This window comes from Rhynchophorus ferrugineus, unplaced genomic scaffold, assembly GCF_030347505.1.
Source record: "Rhynchophorus ferrugineus isolate W39M unplaced genomic scaffold, kcgeb_rfMv2 rfM6, whole genome shotgun sequence".
Taxonomy (NCBI): domain Eukaryota; kingdom Metazoa; phylum Arthropoda; class Insecta; order Coleoptera; family Curculionidae; genus Rhynchophorus; species Rhynchophorus ferrugineus.
This window is the reverse complement of record NW_027472585.1, coordinates 9364922-9390685: the sequence shown is the minus strand read 5'-3', so window position 1 is coordinate 9390685 and position 25764 is coordinate 9364922. Positions and strand designations below refer to the sequence as shown.

The following is a 25764-nucleotide window of genomic DNA, read 5'->3' as shown; positions in this document are numbered from 1 at the left end:
AAGCAAGACGAGTGCGAGAAAATACATCAATATGTATTCCTCAATTATAAAATTATAATAACTTATAGCCTTTAGTTTACACTAAAGGTATACACTTTATATAAGTTCACATGGTTTTGTTCGCTTCAATCTGCTGACATCCTGCGCGCTGTCCAGCAGTTGTATAGCTTCCACGTTAGTTTGATTTAGTATTTATAACTTAATAAATAAATAATCCATTTGATTTCCAGGTCATCGTGCAGTTCTTCGTTGGTTATGTAGCGATAGGCATTGGTAATCAATCGAAGAACATTGTTTTGACAGCGTTGTATGACTAGTTGATTTGAATTTTTCGTATTTCGTTTTTCGTAGCAGTTCTTTCAATAATCTAGATGGAATGCCATCTATACCAGGTGCCTTTTTAGGATTGAGGTTATCAATTTCAGTGGCAACTTCCAATGGAGAAATTAGATTTAGATCTACATCAGGTTGATAAACAGGAGATGTATCCATGGTAGATTCTATATAATTAGGTTGAAATATGTTAGCTAAGTATTGTGCGAACAATTCAGCTTTTTCATCGTTGCGTCGAACCCATTCATTTCGATCATTTTAAATTGGCGGTACTCGACTAATTGGTCTTTTAAATCTTCGAGATGCTTTGAATATTAATAATTTTTTTCATTAATTATATATTACATTAGATACACTTAATACAATCTAATTTACATATTACTTTATTCCTACTGTTCTGTTGTACTTGCATTAATGACATACACAAGCAAAGCGAGTACGGGATTAATACAGCAGTAGACTATACAAGTACGTGTGGTTTGGTTCGTTTCAGTATTCAAATTCCTACGCATTGCTTCCACGTCTCAGTAATTTAACTTCGTATATCCATTTGATTTCCAGGTCATCATGCACCGCTTCGTTGATTACGTAGCAATAGGCATCGGTAATTAATCGTAGAATCTTGTTTTGAATACGTTGTATTACTAATTGGCTTGATGTTTTGATACAACCCCATAGTTGCATTCCATAGGTTCAAATTGACTTTTTGTTGGTCTGAAACGTCAATCTCTTTGATTTTAGGTCAAGTTGAGAGTATCCAACACAGTTGCTTGACATTGAGCCTAATCTGCTCTGCTTTTTGTTTAACATGATGTTTCCAATTTAACCTACCATCAAGATGGATGCCGAGATATTTCGCTGATTCTGCTTGGGGAATCGGGAATCCATCAAATGATATAATTAGATTTTTATCATTTCACCACAACGCAAAATTAACATGGACAAAAATAAAACAACTATACTGGTTAGTCGGAAGATACTCTCAACTTGATCTAAAATCAAAGAGATTGATTTATCCAGACAATCATAAAGCCAATTTGGACCTATGGGGTGCAAATATGGGGTTGCACTAAAATTCAAATCAACTGGTCGTCCAACGCTGTCAAAACAAAGTTCTTCGATTAATTACCAATGCCTATCGCTACGTAACTAACGAAGAACTGCACGATGACTTCGAAATCAAGTGTATTTGCGAAGTTATGCAAGATTTCGCCTTAAAACACAACTAAATCATACTATCGTGGAAGCAATACAACTACTGGACGACGCACAAGATAACAGGAGATTGAAGCGAAACAAACCATGCGAACCTTTAACTGCTAAGTAATTATACTGTATAATTTTAGTGTAGATTATAGCTTAAGTTATTATAATGTTATAATTGAGGAGTATAAATTGATGTATTTAACTCGCACTCGTCTTGCTTGTAAATTAATACATGTACAAATGAAATGTAGTAATAAGTTAATCTATAATTGAGATTGTACTAAGCATATCTAATAAATATGTTACAAGGAACAAACAATTTTTACAACCTAAAAACCTGCCTAAATACCATATTAGGTCCTTCAAAACAAACAATTTTCCTTTAAGCAGTACCGCGTTAACCTACAACGGAAGCCATTACTTATAAATGTGTTTTGATTCAAATCGAACTTTTCGAAAATTACGTAGAGCGAAGCGTAAAGGCAGGAATTAAAGTTAAATGAAAATAAAGACGTTTTTAACGCGTGAAACTAACTGTACACGCGAAAGAACAAGATGTATAGCGTTCGAGTCATGGGAAAACCACAAGACAATAGGCAACAGTACCACGGGATCGGTGCGTTGGTAAAGAGGAAATGCGAAATATTGCACCTTTTAGCTTCGTGTTGGCATTAAAAGCTTATTTGTCTAGGATACGGTACAACTAACTTAGACAGGTGTACCTATATTTTATCTACTTTACGATTACTATAAAATATTAGTGAGTTTCGTCCTTCCTCTAAAGAACAAGTAATGTTTTACAATATTTTATATATAAATTACCTATTTTATAATAACCGTTATTGATATAACTTCTTATTTAAATTAAATTACCATTACTTGAACATATTGCTATTATATAATGTTGTGAACTATCGACTGAAATCGACTATCGACTGTTTAGTAATTAACCCCTTTTTACTATCGACTGTTTCAGTGGCTATTTTCTGTCCGACTGATTTTGTTACTATTTACTATCGACTGTTTTAGTCGTGTACTTTTAGTTACTATTTTTGGTTCTACTAGTTTCAGTCGACTGATTTTTAAGTTCTGTCTCTATCATCCTCGCCGCGTCCTTTGCAAAAATGTACCCAATATATGCTTACAGAGATTATAGATTTAGATTTATATGTATGTTTTTGGTAGTTTGCTTGTAAATAACAATATATTGTATATAAATAGCAGCATTTTGGAACGATATTTTTCAAGATTGTTAATGTAATAGTGTAAAAAGATTAAAATTGTGAATGATAAATAGTAAAATACTTTTGACTGTTTGTATGGCAATAATTGGTAATATTTCGATTACTCTCTCGATTTTTGTTGAAAAATATTTCCGTTCAATAATAAATAAAGCATTTAGTTTATTTAAAGAAGCTCTAGTAGTTATTGTGTGATCATTTTTAATTATGCTTTAGTTTTTAGGTTTTGTTTAAGTTCTATTGTATTGTCTATATTTATTATAGTATATTATTTGAAAATAGCAATTAACATATTAAAATACGATAAAACATTTGTGGGGTATTATTACATTTCATAGAAAAATTTCAATCCTTTTTACAGATCCACAGAACAAAGTAATTCTATTTCGTTTAAAATTATATTATTAATTGCATGTTAACAGTATTCAGTATTTTTTTTTCCTTTTCTTTTTTAAAGTTAGTACGTGAAGGAATATGTACATCTCCGTCTCGCTTATACTACCGGAAAATATGAGCACAAACAAAATTAACTGCCCCAAGCAATTATCTCCGTCCTTTCCTCTCTCACAATTTATACAGGAAAGGGTTCGTACATCTTCGTCTAACATCACGAATTAAACAATACAGTCGAACCGTGCATTTGGCTGAACATAGTAATTACTATTTTCAGTCGCAATTTTTTTTCTTACTATGGACTGTTTCGACTGTTTTCAGTCGATAGTTTCTAACGCTAGCATTATACTTATAGTTTAACATATTCTAACAATGAAAAATTATATCTCCAATGCACTAAGAATTATTAATAGATATCTGCATATGTTCTTATGTAATATTGGTTTGTTTTTACTAGAGTTAACATTTAATACCACAGAGAACAAACATTTAATGTGTATTATGTCTTTATAGTTTTTACAGCAATAACTCTCGTAATATCTGATATATTTATATAACTTAATATTTGATTTTAATTACTTGTAAATTTATTCTGACCGTTTCCTATTAATTATTGTAGTTAATGCGACTCAGAACTTTTATGAATTAAGTTATTGAATATAAAGTTGATTGAACATGTTATGCAAACGATGTCATCGAATTTGAACAAAAATTTGTGTTTTTTGTCATTTTTATTTAATTTGAATCTATTAAAACTGTCAATAAATTTTGAATTATAAATAAATAGGGTAACTGATATTATATCCTGCTAAGCAAACTCCATCAAGAGCTTTCATACTCATTGTGAAATCATTGTAAACTTGTATAGGAATATTTAAAAGAGAAGTCCTGTAACACCTTTGTTGGATTTATAAAATATTGTTCAAATTAACACTATATAAGTTGGTTGAATAGCATAAGGATATGTATTTCTAAAATGCAAACACTGTCAATAAGATAAATAATAGGATAATTTAACAACTATATATGGAGAATGTTTTAAAGAAAAGTAATTTGAATTAATGTATTTCATTCATAGTGTAGTAATATTTTATATTTATTATATAATTATCCTGATGAAATGGTTTGTAATTTGCTTATTCTATAAAAATATCCTGATAATTCTGATAATATGCTGATAAAACCAAAGTAATGTTTAACTTAAATAGTACATAATTAGAGAACCCACGAAAGCAATTAAACCATGGATGAAATAACAGCATCCATACATATTTCATATCTTAATCAGTCGATGTGTTATCTTTTAAGTATTGAACAAAGGAAAATCTAAACCATAGAGGCAAACTTTTATATGTTTACTCACACCGGACAACTGAACCCAGAGTTTCAAGAACACTCAAGAATTAGTCGAATCTTCAGATTCATTTTTCTTCCCGCTATAATTAATTTCTGAGTTTTATGATTTCATCATGAAAATTGATCTGACTGTGGAAAGAAGTCTTGGAAAACCATTAATTGCAATTGCCGAAACAAAAAATTCTTTAAACCCTTACCTAAAATGTACAATAATATATAAAAGACGATGTTTTAGATTCCATTGTTTATTTTCAGCGCATCTATATATATATGCATATGTGTATAAATCCATACAAATTATATTATATACCCCGCGAATAAAGCAATAATATAATACTACTGTATTCAAATTTTTACAGTTTCGAGCCGGGATATTTAAAATATCTTTTTACTGTAACAATTCCGAATGAACTCTTCAGAATCGTTATAAGACTTCAGGTCGTTAAAACGTTAAGCACTAAAAGACGTCAAAGAACTCAATGAACCAAAGCCTCTTCAGCGAACAATGTTCGCATTCAACGACATTGTCCAGGACCAGCTTACAGATCTGCACGGTACCGATCGGTGGCCCATACCCGTTCCAAATTCCTTCCGTAAGATTTACGTTTACAGTTAGCATAATCTCGACTTTAAATAAGAACATTGGCCAGACGGAAACACTCGCACACACATACACACGACGCTTGGTAGCTGGCGAGCGGGCGAGTGGGCGACTAATCCGGAATTTATTTCAATAATCGGCGAGAATAACTTCCGTATAGCTAATGCGCCAGACGAAGATTTCATTTCTTTCTCCTTTTGCAGCCGCTTGTTTCTTCAAAATCTTCCCATTACTCACGTTCATCCGCATCCGGTTTTTGCCTTATTTTATGGTGATTCGAGTAGGATTAAACACGCGATCTGGCAACGGCGGCTTTTTCTGACCGAAAATACACAGCTGGTTATTTACACCTGTCATTTAACGGGGTCTCGACTAATGATCCCGAAGACGTTGGGTTGGTTCAAGTCGTTTTTAACACAATTTTATATACTGGTGATATGCTCTGGCTGGGTAACATGTGGAAAAGAAAAAAATGCGATTTTGTTTATTAATATCTAGTTTCTATTACGTTTTTTAAATGGAAAAATGGCTTTTTATGCTTAAAATAATCTTTTTTATAACATATAATAGTCACTTAAGATCAGAATTACACAACATCTTTATTAGATACGCCTAGTAGAATCATAATACATTAATTAATTACTAGTTTTCATTTGTACTTGGATTAATTCACAAGCAAGACGAGTGCGAGAAAATACAACAATATGTATTCCTCAATTATAAAATTATAATAACTTAAGCTATAGTTTACACTAAAGGTATACACTTATTATAAGTTCGTATGGTTTGATTCGCTTCAATCTTCTGTCATGCCATCTCCTAACATTTCACGTTAGTATAATTTAGTAATCTTATTTCGTGTTTGAAAGTTTCGTGTTTCAAGTCGAAATCTTGGATAACTTCGCAAATCCATTTGATTTCCAGGTGATCATGCAGTTCTTCGTTTGTTACGTAGCGATAGGCATTGGTAATCAATCGAGGAACCTTGTTTTGACAGCGTTGTATGACTAGTTGATTTGAATTTTTAGTGCAACCCCATAGTTGCACCACATAGATCCAAATTGGCTTTATAATTGTCTTGTGGATCAACCTCTTTGATTTTAGATCAAGTAGAGAAGATCTTCTGGCTAACCAGTATAGTTGTTTTATTTTAGTTCTAATGTGTTTTGCTTTTCGTCTAACGTGATGTTTCCAATTTAATCTACCGTCAAGATGGATTTCAAGGTATTTAGCTGATTCTGCTTTAGTATTCGGGCATCCATTGAGTAATATAATTAAGTTTTTTTAGTTTCGCCGCAATTCAAAATTAACGTGGACAAATTTAGAGCTATTAAGTTGAATTTTCCAATCTTTCGTCCATTTATAGATTTTGTTGACTGCCACTTGTACTTTTATGTAATAAAATGCAATTAATTTGTATTATTAAGTTACTGCTAGTTAGTAAATAATCTGTAGCATGCCCTGAAACCACGAATATATAAAATAGAAAAAATTTCCAGTACTAATAAATGCATATTTTAATTACTATTAAACTAAAAATAATCTAGGCCAGCTTGGTTGGCGCAGTGGTAAAGGTGACAGGACGGTCCACCTACTGTTGCGATAGTCGCGGGTTCGATTCCTGCTGGGGCATGGTCGTAGATTTATATTTGTGATTGTTTAATATTTGTGATTGTCCTAGGCAAAAGTGTAATATTCGACAATGAAAATGATCCCAGTCACGCCAGTAACCAGGCTGGATAAGACTGGAGATTAAATATAATTAATTAAAGCCTCGATCATCTGTCTGGCTATGCAAGTTTCATCTTTTTAACATATTTTGCAGTGAGTCAATTTATGAAGTGAAGTGGTATTAAGGACTAAGAATGAAGAAATGAAATATGAAATGAAAATAATGAATGAAAATAGCCTAACAAGGCTATGTGAGAGGCATAGCTAGAGGGATCGAACATAGAACATAAAGATGTCTAAGTACCACAACTACTCGATAACAGTGAACTTACCTGGAGCTTAATGAGACAAAAGCCCTTTGAACCATCAAGTAGATCCACCAAATCCTAAATCAATTGTGTGTCATAGTCTTCTTAAATAAAAAATGTACATATACCGATCATCCGAATTTTTTTACTGTTGTAATAATAAACATAAATTTACAACCGGCGTGGTCTATAGGGCAAAATCAACCTTTAGAATGAACCATTACCTTTGGATAGAGTGTAAGTATACAAAGGATACAAAGCTAACAACATCATTTAAGCTGAGGAAGAGATACACAATGTTTACAACAATGTGTACAAATTTTGTTCAATTAACCTAACTAATAAATAACTATAAATAATATTTTTAATCATTTTTGTGTAGCCAGTTCTGGAAAAATTGAAAAGCTTTTCTGAAGTTGGTGGGATATCATATCAGTTTTTAGAAAATATTCTAACTTATCATGATGATATTATTGACGGTGGGTTTTTATTTTCAGAAATATCATGAACATTGATCCCACCACCAATGGATGCAGCACCGTCGACCATCGATTCAAGTTCCCGTAGGATAAGTAGCAGTAGCACAACGTCGGCCCTATAATGATACCGTCCCGTTCTACCCCCAATCTGCATCAAGCGAAATCCGCCCCAGGATACACCTCAACTGCCTTCCACAGACTGTCGCAGAGAGCAGCCCCGGCATCTAGCGGGGCTCGAGATGACGACTCGCCCCCGCCAGCGCCACCTGTCCGCGATTCATCGAGCCTTAAGGTATTGTTTATTGTATTTCTGTAACTAATTATTGCTGTTTCAACAATCAATCCCAACAATGATTCGACAATCTTTCCAGTGGGCCACAAATATTTCTCATGATTATTATGTTTACATATCATGTAGAAAATAATTTTATTAAGATCATGATCCCATGTGTAAAATTATTTCATAATTAGTTCATATTTCATAATTAGTCGTATTCTAAATGTTATTTGATAGGTGGATTTATCTGATTGGCGACCACATTGGGTGCAGTAACATTATTTTAAAGTACTTAACACAAACATTTTGAACTAAACTCGTTGTGGTTTATCTAGTTTATGATATCGTGTTGTTCACTTATGCCTCATTAGAGGCATAGTACGGAGCATCGAGAATGGCACGCAACATTTTGTTTCAAGGTTTCAACCTTAACTATATTAGACTTGCTAACAGTATTCCATATGACCAAATGGACTTTATTGATTCGCATAGTAATCCCTTGTTATCTAAAGATAACTTGGATTTGTGCCCCATAAACCAATAGATTTGATATAGTTTAAGCCCAAGTTGTTTACGTTAAGCAAATATGTACTTCTTCCATATTAGGCAACGGTCCAGATGTATACCTAGACATCCTCGGCTTGGGGAAGTTGATAATTATTGCTATTCAGTGGTAGACACTTTTACGCAGAGTGAATGTTACATTGTTAGATTTTGTTTACTTTCATTTAATACGCCATGTCTTCAGCCACAGTTGTATTTTATCAAGATATGTTCTTCAAGGAGGTGCTTTGATTCTGTTATTGGATCTTCAATATAGTGTTTTATGGTCAGTAGATCGGCTGTATATAGGAGATAGAGTATCTAGTACACTGCCTTGTTGAGCTCCAAAATATACTAGATATTCTTTAGATGAAAGAGATTTAGATTTAGAGAATTAGATGTTAGATGTGTGAAATATATTCAATGAGTTCATCGTTTTGTTTTCTAGTGAAATATTTGTCTGTGAGATAAAATTTTAGTAACTAAAAATGGGGATGAATTTAACCTACAACCTTGTGTGCCAAAATACTTTATGCGTACTTTATCAAAATCCTAAGATATGTCCAGGAATGCAGCCGAACAATATGAACAATATCTTTTGGCATTTAAGCCCACATTTATTTTGTTTACAAATCTATGCACTTCCCTCGCTTATTTGCTGGTCCCTTGCTTATTTCGAAAGTCAAACTGATTTGCTAGAATTATTTTTATTTTTTTAATTATATTGTTAAGCCACTTTCTGTATAATTTCTCAAAAACTTTATAGATTATTGGTAGTATAGGTAGGAGGTGACATCTTCTGACGTTTTTCCTAGTTTGAGAATCATTATTAAATTGCTACTTTCCAAATACTAGGAAAATAATTCATTAGTAGTACTGCATTATATTTAACGCAAATATTAGAAATTTTACATCTATCATTGATAGTTCTTGTAAACTTATTCGGGTTATTAAATTATATCCGGCAGCTTTTTTACAATTTATATGTTTAACTTCTCTGACTATGATTTTTTTATGTGGCAGATCTATTTGGCGAATTTAGGAAGCAGGTAATTTTATTTTCTTCGTCTTTGGATAGGTCATATGGAAAAGGCTTAAATGTATTCTTTAAGTAATTTGAGAATGCCAGCCTTCTTTTTCTTGCGCCTATCCCAGTCATTGTCTTTTTTTTACTAGATGCATTATGAATAATCTGTAGCCCTATTTGATATCAGATATTCCAACTATTCTTGAACTCTCCAATTTTGTTGATATTGTTGATCAACCCTTTCAGCTCTTTTATTGCTTTATTGAGTTTTATGCAGTTCATACTTGTTGTCAATTATTTCGTAACCTCCTTTTTTGATATTTTTTCCTGGATTGCGCATGATATAGGTTTATGTGATATTTTCTTATACATGTATCACTGTTAGGAGTTGTGTATCATGCTCCTCACGTTTGTTACTGCTGTTTCTATATTAATTTCTATTTTTATTGGCAAATTTAAACAAGTCATTATGTCTAGCTTTCCTCTAAATAGTGGCCAGTTAATTGGAGAAGTTATTTTATATTTGATGATTATTTTTGAAAAAATTATTAGTATTAGTGACAAATAGTCAGATTGTAGATCACAAAATGATTATGTCCTAACAAAAAAAATTGTTTTACAGTCAATCAAATACGGACCTGGTCACGAGAAATTCCCGTCGTGGCCGGTACCGGCAGCAGCCGAGACCCCCTCCCGCGCCTCCACCGGAGGCGGTTCTTCCAGATCCAAGTCTTGGACCGATCACACCAATTATCCGAAAGAAAAAGTGGTCACATACACTAGGCCATATATGAAACGGCAATCATCTCAGTATAATCAACAGGTAACTATGTAAACAAGTAAACAAATACATTTAACTATAATTGAATGAATGCATACTAATCAAATTAAAATAAAAGCAAAAAATATTATATAAACTGACAAAGAACATCTCCAAGCTCCAATTTTTTTATATCAATGATTATTATTAATGGCTGACCATAACAGACCAATTGAATAGTCCCCGGCCTGACACATATATGGCGCCACTAGAATTAAATCCACATGTTTTTTAGTTAGCCCTAACCCCCAAAAGATGCGTGTATAAATTGGACAGCTGTCGAATCATTAGGTAGTGAATTATAGCATTTTGAGTGAAGCAACTTTTGTTATTGTGAAAAAAAATTCATCAAATGGAATTTCGCGTGTTGATAAAATATTGCTTTTTGAAGGGAAATAATACAGTTGAAGCAAAAACTTGGCTTGATGCCGAGTTTCCAGGAAACAATGCCGGAGGAAAGTCAACCATCAAGGATTGGTATGCTAAGTTTAGACGTTGTGAAATGAGCACTGAAGACGGTGAACGCAGTAGACGCCCAAAAAGAGGTCCTTACCAACGAAAACATTTAAAAAATCCACAAAATGATTTTGAATGACCGTAAATTGAAATTGAATGAAATAGCAGACACTGAACTGAACTGAACTACTTCAACTGAACGTGTACATCATATCGTTTACGAATGTTTGGGCATGAAAAAACTCTGTGCAAAGTTGGTGCCGCGAGGGCTCATTTTTGACCAAAAACAACGACGAGTTGATTCAGAGCAGTGTTTGAAGGTGATTAAGCGTAATAAAACCGAGTTTTTGCGTCGATATGCGACAATGGATGAAACATGGCTCCATCATTTCACTCCGAAGGCCAATCGACAGTCGTCCGAGTACCGAACGAACCCGCTCCTAAAGCTGGTATAACTTCGTAAATTAATGTTATTTCTAGATCATAGAGCAGTTCTTATTTGGTTGCGAAGCGATAAAAATTGGTAGTTTCACGTTGCTTCACTCAATAATACTTCAATAACTAATGATCCGAGAGCAAAGAGTTAAATTTATGCACGAGGATTTTGAGGATTAGAGCTAACTAAAAAACATATGGATTTAATTCTAGTAGCGCCATCTATGTGTCATGTCGGGGACTTTTCAATTGACCTGTTACATTCAAGCATTTTAACAAATCTAATGGAAGACACAATAAAAAAATCAGAGCGAATGATATATTTCAGATGATATAATTGCAACTGTTATGCTTATCTAAAACAAAATTCGATAAAATATTTAATTTTTGTGTTAAATCTATTATGTTCTTTTAAGGATATAAATAACTAAAATCAACAACTCACAGCCTAAGCTTGAAGGGGCCAAAAATATGGATATGCAGACATTTCTAGCTTTTTTATGGTAATTGTTACCCAGATCTAAAGTCACTGCCCAATCATTAGGCTCAATAGTTGGTATTAAAAAGTAGATCCAGTCCAGATTAACTATGATTGCTAAAAAGAAGATTAAAATACAACAAAAACATTTTAATGTAATTAATTCAATAAAACTTGGTTAGTGATTAATATTACTACAAATTATAGTTTAATATTTAATTAAAAAGCATCTTTATATCGATCTAGGTCCAAATTAAATACCGCCATTATAAAAACATGTAATTAAAAATCTAACGAACACATTTTTCAATAATCATCAATTCTATCCTTAAACATGTCAATCTGGGTTAAAAATCGACACAAAGGATGGTACACACACACAATGCAGCCGGCGTCCAATTAGAGCGAAATAAAGACAAAAAGAGAGACAGAAAGAAACCGATAACCGAACCGAGAAAGAAAAAAAGGAACGCCACATTCCGAAGAGACCGGAGCTCGTCGCTATAATAATAGTTTTCTTCAATTTATCAGCAATTTTAATTGCAACTTTACAGATAATTTTTAATAATGACGGTCCCGACGGCCACATAACCTAGAAGGGGTGAAACAAAAAGAAGAAGAAAAATGGAAGAAGAGGCGACTGTTGTGTGGAAGCGCTGGGAAGAAGGGGGAGGGGGAGAGCGGCCGCGAGATATAGAGAAAGAAAGAGACGGGAAAAAAGTGGATCTATTACGGGCCATCCTGTTGTTGAAATTACCCTACTTTATTTTACAAATATCTAGCTGCCGTATAGTTGGCAATTAACGAGGTAGATTGTTTAAATTGCCGGTTAATAATGGATAATTATAATAGGTAGCATGATCCGCGATAGCTCAACAATACCGTATAATTTTTTTGCTTGTTTGATCGGTTGTATTTGAACAGTCCGATAATCAGGTTCCTTCTCGCAGAGTTTTTACTTTCATAAAGCGATATAATCTTACCGATAATTTTGGGGAAAAAATTACGTATTTAATTTGTTTCAATATCAGGGCTATAAATTATTATAAAAAGGATTTTTTTATAATTTGAAACTTGAATGTGAAAAATGTATTTTATTCAGAGCATTGTCCATCGATAGCCACTTCTTTTTCCTATCTTTCAGGCAAGTTAAGCATTCCATCTTAAAAGCCTTATCCTAAGCGTTACTCAGACAGGTTACGAGTCACACGTCGGAACCAGTAGTAATCAGAAGGACCAAGTTCTGGAGGATATGGCGGGCACTTCTCATTTTGTTTCCAAGTATGTTCTCATTGGTTTTTCAACATGTAATCGAGCACTGCCGTACTGAAGAACATCATTGTTGTGTCTTTCCTCGTATTGCGACTGTTTTTCGCGTAGTGATACAATCAAATGCATTAATTGTAATTAACATCGATCCCTATTGATGGTTGCATCGAGCATACCTTGAAATACTCAACTTCTATTTTTTCACCTACCCAGAACAGCCTAATTTTAGTCTTTTATTTTGTTGTCGATCATTACTTCATTGTTTATATAACAGGTTAATTCTCAGTCCCCGGCCTGGCACATACATGACGCTACTAGAATTAAATCCATATGTTTTGTAGTTAGTCCTAACCCTCAAAAGATGCGTGTATAAATTTGACAGCTGTCGGATCATTGGTTTGTAAATAATAGAATTTTGAGTGAAGCAACTTTTGTTATTGTGAAAAAAAATGGATAAAAAGGAATTTCGCGTGTTGACAAAATATTGCTTTTTGAAGGAAAAAATACTGTTGAAGCAAAAACTTGGCTTGAAGCCAAGTTTTCGGACACTGCGCCAGGAAAATCAACCATCAAGGATTGGTATGCTAAGTTTAGACGTTGTGAGGATGATTTTGAATGACCATAAATTGAAACTGGATGAAATAGCAGTGTCTACCAAGCGTAATAAACCCGAGTTTTTGCGTGGATTCATCATTGCACTCCGATATCCAATTGACAGTCATCCGAGTGGACTGCACATGATGAACCCGCTCCAAAGCGTGGGAAAACGCAACAGCCGGCTGGCAAGGTTATGCCGTCTGTATTTTCATTGACTACCTTGATAAAGAAAGGACCATCAACAGCGACTATTACATAGCGTTATTGGACCGTTTGAAGGACAAAATCGACGAAAAACGGCCGCATTTGAAGAAAAACAAAGTACTGCTTCACCAAGATAATGCACAGTATCACAAGTCAGTAAAAACGATGGCAAAAATCTATGAATTGGCTTCGAATTGCTTCCTCATCTATTGTATTCTCCAGATCTGGCTCCCATTTCCTATTCTCAGATCACAAAAGAATGCTTGCCAGAAAGAAATTTTCGTCGAATGAAGAGGTTATCGCCGAAACTATTCTATTTTGAAGGGAGGTCTATTTTGAAACAAAGGACAAATCGTACTAAAAAAATGGTATGAAAAAGTTGGTGGGTCACTATAATCAGTGTACCAACCCTTATGTTGAAATAAAAATACTACTGGGAATTATGTTGAATAAAAAAAAATTTGCCAAAAAAATGTGTTTTACTATGGTAGGCCGGGGACTTTTCAAATGAATTGTTATATTCAGCAATTTTCTGAAACAATGTCTTGTGAAGTATTTGGACTTTTTGTAAGTCACTTCTAACAGGTCTAAACCTTGTTTTCAAATTAGCTTGATACAAAGTCTAGTGGAATTATCTTTTGCCGACTACTACTGTAGCAACAATTTTATAATTTTGACTGATTTAGTATCAATAATAAGTTGATCTACTAACCTAAACTCAACTTATTTACAGAGTCATTAAACTTAGTATTAGTAGTTACAACTCACAAACTAGTCCCTGAAGAATTTTGAAGATTAGAGAGAGGAGTTCAATTCCTAATATAACTAATACATCAAACGCTCGTTAATATGATCTAATTCAAACCAAGTGTAGTTCATATTATTGAAGTTTATATTAACGAACGTGATTATTACAAATTTTTATTAATAACAAATATTTCAAGAGCAATAATTATTTTAAAGTTAAAGAATAGTTAAATTAGAATAATTGGCGAATGTATGAATTTTGTGGCTACATTAAAGCAATGTTTTCATTATTGAATGTTTACGTTATCGAACACTATAAAGAATGGTATTAAAACACAACCAAGAACTCAACAACTATATTAGAATATTTTGTAATAGCACTTTCGTTATGAGACTATAATTATTTATGTTATTATGTGTTTAAATCTACTACATATATCGACAATTGCTTGAAAAATGTCTTATTAACGAATTATATTTCGACGCAACTACAAATTAATTAAATTACTGTGATTAATAGTCTTGTTTGTGAGCAATAACTCACGACCACACATTGTAAAAGGTTCAGGTTGCAAAAGACTGTAGGTAAAAGTAATTAAAATAATCCTTTACGTAATTTTAGTGACTAATCACCAAGAAGTAATCTGTTATATTATGATTTTATTTAAACTTCTAATAGGTACTATGTTTTTTATTTATTTTTAAGTAATATAGAAACAATTATATATGTACGTAACAATTGTTTGAAATAATGGTAAAGTAACAAAAATAAGGTTAGAGTGTCAGTCAGCATCTTCTTTAGAATTTATACAAATTTTATACTCCTTATCCGGCGCATTCGCCTTTTTACTATCTACTATTTTTAAAATAATTTTTATTAGGCACAGCATCCAATCCTCTGGATAATATAACTCAAAGTTAATAACTTAAGTGATCAAAATTAAAGAATTAAAATTAAATGTTGTTTACTCAGCTCAAAACTTGTATATAAGAAAAATAAAATGTGTGACAAATAAATCAGACAATTTAAAATGATATAACTAATATTAACTATTTTAAATGTATATTTAATCAGCACCATCTTATTTCCAGAAACTCAAGACTGTTATGGAGAGGTGTGAGAAGATCTCGCCCGAAACCTTTGAATCCCGTCACCAAGAAAAACTTCCCGAGCGCCTGTACTTGCCCAACGTCGACCACGACGGAAAACCTCTAGGAGACGTCGACTACATGGTACCTTCACCTCCAGAGCGCGACTTCTCCAAACCGAACCAGAAGGACCTGGAGGAGTACTCTCTTTCCTACGACGACCAGATGAAGTACTCGTACGAGGGCGCGAAAGAGGCAAATCACCGTCTGACGGAAAGCGGCATCGAAGAATTCATGGAGTACAACAGGAGCTACGAGGAATCGCTGTTTAACTCGATGGCGGCCAAGAACGATGACGGGATACTCACTCATATTCATCATCAGAAGCAAGTGTCATACGCGCAAAGTGAAGGCTATCACAGCTATGTGTCCAGCACGGACTCATCGTCCACGCCGTTTCTGGACAGGTTAAGACGCGATAGTGAAGCGGTTGTACAGCGTCCAAACTCGTCTTCTACGTGGGAGGAAGAATCGTCATGTTCCAGGCGAGAAGGCGGACGCGATAGTGTCGTCACTACGAGCTCTGGAAGCGCTTCCTCGAGTGAAACATTAAAATGGCACGGTAAGGATTGCACTTGCTTAAAGAATTATCAAATTGTGTAGTTACTAGCCAATTAACCATTTTGTAAAACTAGATAAACCACGGTTTTTGCAAAATAACAATGAGACATACAGGAATATTTCAAGGCAAACGAATTTTTCCCTTTAAAAAGCAATATTTTATCAACACGCGAAATTCCTTTTTATCTATTTTTTTTTCACAATAACAAAGATACATCACTCAAAATGCTATAATTCACAAACCAATGATCCGACAGCTGTCAAATTTATACACGCATCTTTTGAGGGTCAGGGCTAACTAAAAAACAAAGGGATTTAATTCTAGTAGCGTCATGTATGTGTCAAGCCGAGGACTGATAATTGACCTGTTATATAAACATTGAAGCAATGATGGACAACAAAATAAAAGACTAAAACGAATTTTAGGTAACCATGTTGTAAACAGGATTCTTATCTGTTACTCAACACCAAAGCAAATTTGAAAATATTGTATAAAATATGTGAATAATCTTTAAATGTCCATGTTCTTTTGCCATTGGCCCAAAAAGGAAGAGCGGTGTGAATACTGGTATCGACGTTTTAAAAGTTTCTGACACGGAAGAGGTTGTTCTGGGTAGGTAAAAAAAATAGAAGTTGAGTATTTCAAGGTATGCTCGATACAACCATCAATAGGGATCGATGTTAATTACAATTAATGCATTTGAGTGGAGCACTACGCGAGAAACAGTCGCAATATGAGCAAGACACAACAATGATGTTCTTCAGTACGGCAGGGCTCGATTACATGTTGAAAAACCAGTGAGAACATACTTGGAAACAAAATGAGAAGTGCCCGCCGTATTCTCCAGACCTTACTCCTTCTGATTACTACTGGTTCCGACGTATGACATGTCAGAGTAACGCTTAGTATGACGCTTTTAAGATGGAATGCTTAACTTGCCTAAAAGATGGGAAAAAGAAGTGGCTATCGATGGACAATACTCTCAATAAAAACATTTTTCACAATCAAGCTTCAAGCTATAAAAAAATCACTTTTATAATAATTTATGGCCCTGATATTGAAACAAATTAGATACGTCATTTTTCCCCAAAATTATCGGTAAGATTATATATATATATATATATATATATATATATATATATATATATATATATATATATATCCCACTTAAAGTACCAAAATAACAAGAAATGTTTATTAAAAATAATTAAATGATTTAAAAATATATCGATATATCGGTAAAAAAATTATCGGACAAAATTATCGATTTTTTTTAAACATCGTTCGGTTTGAACTGCAAAGATCAAGTATTTATGTTCGAAAACTTCGTATAGGAGATCATAAGAGGTTTCCTGAAGTTTATCACAATTTCTTTTAAAAAGCGTTTCTGCTCTAAAGCATAATCCTTTGGAAAGTAATCAGTTTCATTGGAATCTTCACATCCTGAAAAATAACACTCATAATATTTATATTAAATACCACAAAAATAACGTTTATACACAAAAATAGGGCAACAAAATCTGTCACAACGATGTCACAAAATATTGAATCTAAAGAAAGAAATCTTTTTACCTCCAGTGATTCAGACAACAAAACATGGTTACGAGCGTGTACATTTAAGTTTCCATTCTATAATTCTATGTTTTATGGTATTATTTCGTCTAAGTGTGAACAAAACATTTTTCAAATCACTGAAAATGTCTGAATTTGTAAATCGCATTTGCTTAATAACTTGAATATAAATAAAAAGGCGGTGGATGGTTATTGAATGCCGCTTGAGCTTGTGGCAACCATGCTCCATTGATTTCAACATGTTAGTACTGGTTTTAATGTTGTAAATAGGTAATTCTGGCACAAACAGACACAGATGTTCAAAAGATACATCGACCTTTTGAAATGGAATACGTAAATTTTCTGAAAGATGGGACTATCGACAATACTTTGAATAAAATACAGGTTTTTATCAATATTGCCTTTTTTTTCTTTTAAACTTTAATTTAATAACCTAATAAAAAAACATGTTGTTAATATTCTATATTAATTAATGCTCAAAAATTTTCACAATAAATTTATCTGAAATAAAGAAGAACAAGTATTGAATAATAATATTATTTCAACATATCTACGCCAAGGTAGCTGTATAGAAGTTGAACCTGCATCATATGTAATAAATTACAATATATTTTACAATATTTCAACTCGAAGTTTTAATAACTTTCTTTCAAAATTTTTTTGTTGCACTATTCGCCTACAATCTAGATGAATAATTTGTAATTAATACCACCTGTTTCCTATTTATATAAATAGTGGGATTATTCTAGTTGAATCATAGATCGAAATTATAAAATTGTCATCGTCTAGCTTCGAATTTATATCAACCAACGCTTAATATGCCTACACAATATATTTTATGATATTTTCTCAATATCCGTCTCAATATTCATCGAATCGATTCATCGAGTCTATAATTTCTTGTACTTTGATATATAAAATATATATATTAAAAATAATGAAATGAAATGAAAATGAAGCAGAAATGAAGATGAATCATTTTCTGTTTATATATATTTTTTAATTTATTTAACAACTACTATTTTCTCTCTCATATACGTCACAGTTTCTTGTATAGGTCTGTAAGTTAATTTTAAAGAAATTACAACAGATACTACTGTATATTAAATCGCATCGGGTACATTTGTAACCAACTTCATGTTGAAGTCTCACTGACGGGTTTCACTTTTCAGTATACTAGCGACCCGCCCCGGCTTCGCACGGGTGCAATGCTGATACTAAATTAAATACACTACAGAAAAAATATGAACGTTGTATATAAAAACATAGCGGCCCGCTCCGACTTTGCACGGGCATAAAATATATATGCCTATGTCACTCAATGAAAACATGATTAAAATCGATCCAGTATTTTTGGTTCATTCATTACTGCCCTTGGCCTGCACGCATTAAATTTGGAGTAAAACAATTCCTCTTCCCCTATACTTACTATGAAGATTTCCTGCTATCTTTGGAATATCTAAATTCATACAATTTTTATTACATTACACATTTTTAAACGCAAATTTTAAATTTGTAATATCTCCGAAAATATTTGTTTAATTTACATGCTGTAAGGAACCATATTGATCTATATTAATTGCACACTGTATTTAAGGTACTTAATTCGATAAGGATTAATGCCGTATTGCTTAAAATAGCTTCGTAAATAAGCCATTTTCTCACATAAAAAGTAAACAATAAAAATGGTTAATGTGGGTTATCCCTAAAAGATAAACATATACCATCGCGGACTTTTTTGTAGACCTTTTTATGGTGTACAATACTGTAGTACATTAATTTGATCTAACTCGTAGGGTTAGGCAGCGTTTTTGCTAATTGCTAAATAAGCCTAAAAAAATAGGTTAATTTACGACATCACGTTAGAAACCTCTAAAATTAGCAATGTTGCCTTAGTATATTATGCATGTATTATACATATAAACCTTCCTCTTGAATCACTCTATTTATTGAAAAAAACCGCATCAAAATCCGATGCGTAGTTTTAAAGATTTAAGCGCACATAGGGATATAGGGACAGAAAAGACGACTTTGTTTTATACTATGTAGTGATGTCATTTCATCAAAGTATGAACACGTTTTCACTGTGTTGAAAATGCTTGATATGTACCGAGTAAATGGTATTTACGAGAAGTTTTACTTTTTACTTCAATTTCAAGAAAAAGACGGCTTAAAGTAATCGAATGCTGTGTGAAGCTTATATCAATCATGCTCCATCTATTTGAATGCGTAAAAGCTAATTTCAACGTTTCAAAAATAGTTTAAAACGTGGATTTGAAGGCAGTGCTTTATAAAATAATCAATGGAGATCACTGTCGATTATAATTGGTACGTGTAAGTCAAGCACTGTGCAAAAAAAACCAGCCGGAATACGAGCAAAGACACGACAATATTTTTCTTGTCCTCCGTATTCTCCAGGGCTCTCTCCTTCTGATTACTATTTGTTTCCTGTTATAACCTATCTGAGCAGCGCTTCTCTTCTGAAGAAGATGCTTTAAATTTAAAAAAAACTTTAAAAACTATTTTATAGGCCATATTTCATAAATACTAAATACCAATATTTGTATACTATAAACCGAATCGTTCTGTATTATTACTATATTCTCTTTAATCAGTTTATCAGTCACAGATTTGTTATAACTTCTATGAATCAAATTGAAACAAATCAAACAATTTGAAATTTTAAATATATTTACAGGTTCAATGAGTGACGTGTCGGTTGCCAGCAATTCTTGTTCTCACCTGGCTAATCAATCCAGCCCGTCGTCCAGACAGTTGATTGCACATAGTGCTCGAGTCCAAACTCCGCAACGTCACCACTCGGAGAGCGTTTTGTACATGACCGGCCAAGCCGAAGGGCAACAGAACGCGACAAAGGAAGGATGGATCGAGAAGGAAACCAGGAATAACACGGTGAATAAGCTGAAACTGTTCCCGGTGACAACTTACACCGTTCAGGACAACAACAACGATCGACAACAAGAAAGCGGCGGCGTTAGTAATAGTTCTAAAAATAGGTAAGTTACAAGCACGAAATAACCCTTTTACTGAAATTTTGGTTATTAATAAGTTAAATTAATTAAAAAAATTGAATTAAATTGATTGAATTGAATTGATTGAATTAAAAAATTGATTACTTATAACCATTCATAACCCTTATACCACCAATTTACAAAAATAAATACCAAAGTTATTAATAAATAATAATTTACCAAAATTACCTAAATAAATTAAGCGTTAAAATTAAGTACCAATTTAAAAGATTTATTGATAAAATATATTTAATTGTTTCGAAGAAATATATATATATATATATATATATATATATATATATATATATATATATATATATATATATATATATATATTCCAACGCTACTTTTTAGTACAAGATGTAATATAAGGAAAAGCAAAATCATTACAGATTATATTTAAATGAAACACATTTTTTTTTAATCAATAAGATAACAGCGGTGTGATATGAATTTGCAAAAAATTTGGTGTTTTAGAATTGAGAACCTACTATGGCCTCCTAGTGCCAAAAAATATTGCGCTATAGTGTAAAACATAAACATTAACCTAATATATTAATATAATTCACAAAAAATAACATAGTGGAAACAAAGTTACCAGTAGCCGTTAAATGTTTTTATGTTTTTTATCATAAATTTTTATTAGCCATGTGTTATTTCGTAACAAAACAATAATATCTGAACATATATTGGTATATGAACATATATTTCATAATTTATCAAACATTTATTTGTTTTTTGGAAAATATGAATTCATTAACAGTATATTTAATTGGGTACGTGAGATAACAAACATTATATTAACATAACATAGGAGGCATTTGGTTAATTTAAAAGTTCATAAAAAGTGCTATTGATTTTTATTCAAATATTGAATGTATATTGTAGTAAATACGCTATATTATTGTAAACTGTTAATGTATAATGGTACTACATAATATTACATCACATAATATTTTATTTTATATTGATATAATATTCATTTAATCATAATTAAATAACGATTGAAATTATTTGGGCGAGAGCTTTTTAGTGTTCCTGGATACATCTTCTAATTACTTATTTACATTTATATTTTTCATGTACTGACCATCATTAATATTTCAACAGCAGTCACAATTTAGTGTGTACATTACTTTATTTTTACAATTAAATCAGCATAATGATTTTTTCTCTTTCTGTTCTTCTATGTTTTGTCTCATGACTATCTGTTCCAGAACAATAAGTCACTGTATTGTCCATCTTCTAAATGTCTAGTTATTGTGTTTTTTTAATGACAATACTTCAATGTATTGTCGCTGCTCCCATCTCTCTATATAATAATTCTGGCGGGTTCTTCACTCTGAAATATCTAAAATATCTCATTGATAAAATAGATATTTTTAAATAACCAAGCAGTAAATAACCAAGCCAATTAAACAGCAAGAGAGTAGGAAGAAAATTGAAAAGTAACTAATAAAATGTGTAATTCCCGTAATATCAATTTTGCAATCTTACTTACCTATCTTGATTATCGTAACACAGCAGTCGAATATAAATATTCCATCTAAAACTAATCCAAAACTCAATAATCAATACTTAATAGTTTTCTCATAAAATAATTTCGAACTAAACACATATGGTAATGAATATTTATTAGTATTAGATTTATATTTAAATTTTGACGTTCACCCATTTGTTCAATGATCTATAGTTCAAGTTCAATGTTCTATAACCCTTCCAATTAAACAAACAATGCACGTCATTGACGACATCGGACATGACATAACTCGGAGCGGATTTTCGCTATCTTTCTCATTTTACCCTAGTTAAAAAGAGACAGAATACTGTCATGCATCGGACCACGTAACCGAATCAGTCAAAAAAATTCTATTTGCATTGATAATACCGACAATGTTATAAAATGTCTACAAAATTCTCGAAATTATTTGTAATAATAATTAGAGGTTATGAATCGGCAAACGTCTTACACCAAAATCTTAAGTAAATGCGGTAATAGCGACGCAATGTGTGTTAACTCCTTTACTGGGTAGAAATAGATTGTTTATTTTCATCTACTCCTCAACAGTGGAACCAACCAAATAAATATTAATAATATAAAATCAGGAATTCATGAACTAATAGGCTTACAAAAGCGTAAAGAGGGAATTGAACCTCGCGCTTCTGCTGCGAAATAAATGTATATTCAAAAATACACCAAAAAGCGTAAAATATAAAACAACCTTTCAAAATCAATCATTCCTAAAAACGCGGTCTGCGGAAGGAAGAATCAAAAATCAAGTTTCTATCAAATAAGATATCTGCAGACACAGTTAAAGAACTTTTATTTCTTCCAACCGTCCATTTCCGAAAATGTCTGTGTCATAACACTGCAATTGACACGATAAAAGATGCAAGAATGGTCAACTTTTATGAATTATTGCAATAAAACAAAAAGCAAATTAAACGAAATACATATCGTTTCGGATGCTTATTAAAGTCGGTTTAAGGAAGGATCATAAATACGAACAAAAATTGAGTTTTATCAACGTTTAATTAGCAAATTGCCCTCGGAACCCCGGTGGTGCGACCAGATAAACGGACCGTCCATAATAAAAGCCGTTTTATAGAAGGCGATAAATTATTTTTAAGCATACCCATTCACCGCAACAGTTATGGATACGTATAAACATTAATTTCATCTCTTATAATTGTTGGTTCGGTATGTGGGAGATAGTTTTGTACCAATGACATTATACAACGGAAGATTGTTTCTTTCCTCGGCGTCTCGCTCCTGGCTATTCAGGCGATTGGACGTAAAATATCCCTGTTCCTCTTTGGTAGCCAATGCTTAGAACTAAATCATCGGAATTAATGTCTTTTGAGAAAATCGTTTTAACGTTGTAACCGAACAGGCGTTGTGTTCGCGAACATGTTATTATGTCGTTTTTTTTTATTAAAGCCTTCCGCAGAGATTCCTCCAACCATTCTGAGATGATTATCTTGTAAAATTAACAAGAACTGTAAACTGACATCTATTAATTTAGAAACTGTTCTTCTTTTAAAATAATATGACACCGAAAAAGATATATCTTTTTTACAACTTTAAATAATAACTTACTTAAAACATAAATTGCAAATTGATTAACAGCTAGACTCCAATATAATTAGTCCTTGTCATTTTACTGCACGACAGTCATAAAAAATAAAGTTATTAATTTAAAAATGAAAAATGACAAAACAATAAAATAAAAAACTGATAAATTTTAATGTCAGCTGTGGAGAAAAATATCGATCTATATTCTAACGGCAAACAAAAAATGTCAATACCAAACCACTGATCGGGGCAAATCGTAAAACAAAAGCTCGATATCCTCCTTCGAAAACCCTAGGTTTTAATATCGATATTTTACCCTGCAACCAAAAGTTCGATTTTCTCATTTACAACTATCGATACTTAGAAATTATCGAAAAATATCAGCCCAAAAATACATCAATATATCGATATATCAGCCCCAAAGAATGTCGGCGGGAAGTATCGATATTTTTTGAGAAATCGCATCCCTATCACAAGCTATTTAATAATTCACTCTTTGTTATATATAAAAAAATATATAAAACAAATTATAAGAACTTTCTAAAATTATATGATCGGCAGATGGTAGAAATGGTGCAAACTTAATATCGAATTCAAATAATCTGTCTAACTATTGCAAGCAGATTCATCACGAAATATACAGAGGAGTATAAAAAAACAAATAAACAGTTTTATTTCTTGAATATGATAAATATATGTAGTTGACTTGTAAACACCTTGTTCTGCTTTTGTTGAACTGTTTCGTATTTCATTCCTTTCTTGTTTATATTATTTCATTTGTTTTCTTATCTTTATTTTGATTGTAATATTATCTTAAATTTGTATGTATTTTATTAATAAATTATCTATCTGCTAAAAACACTAAAACTCTATCAAGGCAACTTAATCACAAAGCCTCAAATGTTGTAATTATACAATCATTTTAAATGAAGATACAAGAACTATAAAATATTTTTAACAAATAAATTGAATCGACTTCAAAAAGTAAATAAGGAACTCGCTAAAAAGTATAAAATAATCAATCACAAAAATGTTTAAACGTTTTAAAACAAAATATGTACAGAATAATCATTGTAAAATTTAATATAAAAATAAACAGAAACCTTATATAACCCATTTACTACGCGTGTTTTATATTGCATTATATACACACAATGTACTGACTGACCAACTTTGAAGGCAGTTAAATTACGATATACTAGACTATATACTATATTATTTCTATGATAAATTTATTATAGATTTATAAATATTAAAACTCATTTAATTTTTGTGGAAAATTTAGAATATAAATTTTAAAAAATCAGCATATAATCACTACGTACAAACATAATAAATAACAAATTAATAATACGTAGAATACAAAATATTACTTTCATTCGCGTGAGAAAATCTAACAAACAATAACAATAAACTTTCGAAATGTTTAGGTATTCTTTTGCATTCGTCATTTAACTAGAAAATGTACAGTTAATATGTGACCTATATATTTTTGTTATTATATATAATCATCATTGCTAGTTTAATTTAACCGCATATATATTTGTTGTTATATATAACATAATTATCTCACATTGAAAATTAATGTTGTTTTGTTATCTGGTAACAAAGACGTTATGTTTTGCTTGGAAAGCATTTAAACGGCAAATATTACTTATATATTGGATGTAATGATGATTGATCATGATTTTGTGATGTTTACACATAATTTTGTGTAAAAACTTGTAAATAGAATGCAACAATAAATATTTTAACGTTGGGATTTCTTTAGAATTCATTATAGAGGTGCTTATCTAGCAAGACCATTGGCCCTTACTTAGTCTTTAATAAAAAAAATTACTTTTCTTGTTTCTTTGTTTTTCTTCGCACTTTTCAGTGTTTTTATCATTTAGTATATTTCACTATATATCTACACAGGATCAAACGGTTTGG

General features: G+C 32.0%; 1 protein-coding gene across 2 annotated transcripts in view; it reads left to right on the top strand.

Moving 5' to 3' along the window:
- Shrm (Shroom) overlaps positions 1–25764 on the top strand; it is a 536569-nt gene that overhangs the window by 401405 nt on the left and 109400 nt on the right. For both annotated transcript variants that reach the window (XM_076408913.1, XM_076408912.1), the window contains 4 exons: positions 7607–7880; positions 10058–10258; positions 15534–16152; positions 20423–20741. In XM_076408913.1, coding sequence (XP_076265028.1) covers positions 7710–7880; positions 10058–10258; positions 15534–16152; positions 20423–20741 — 1310 coding nt within the window. In that variant the 5' untranslated portion in view covers positions 7607–7709. The remainder of the gene's footprint in view (positions 1–7606; positions 7881–10057; positions 10259–15533; positions 16153–20422; positions 20742–25764) is intronic.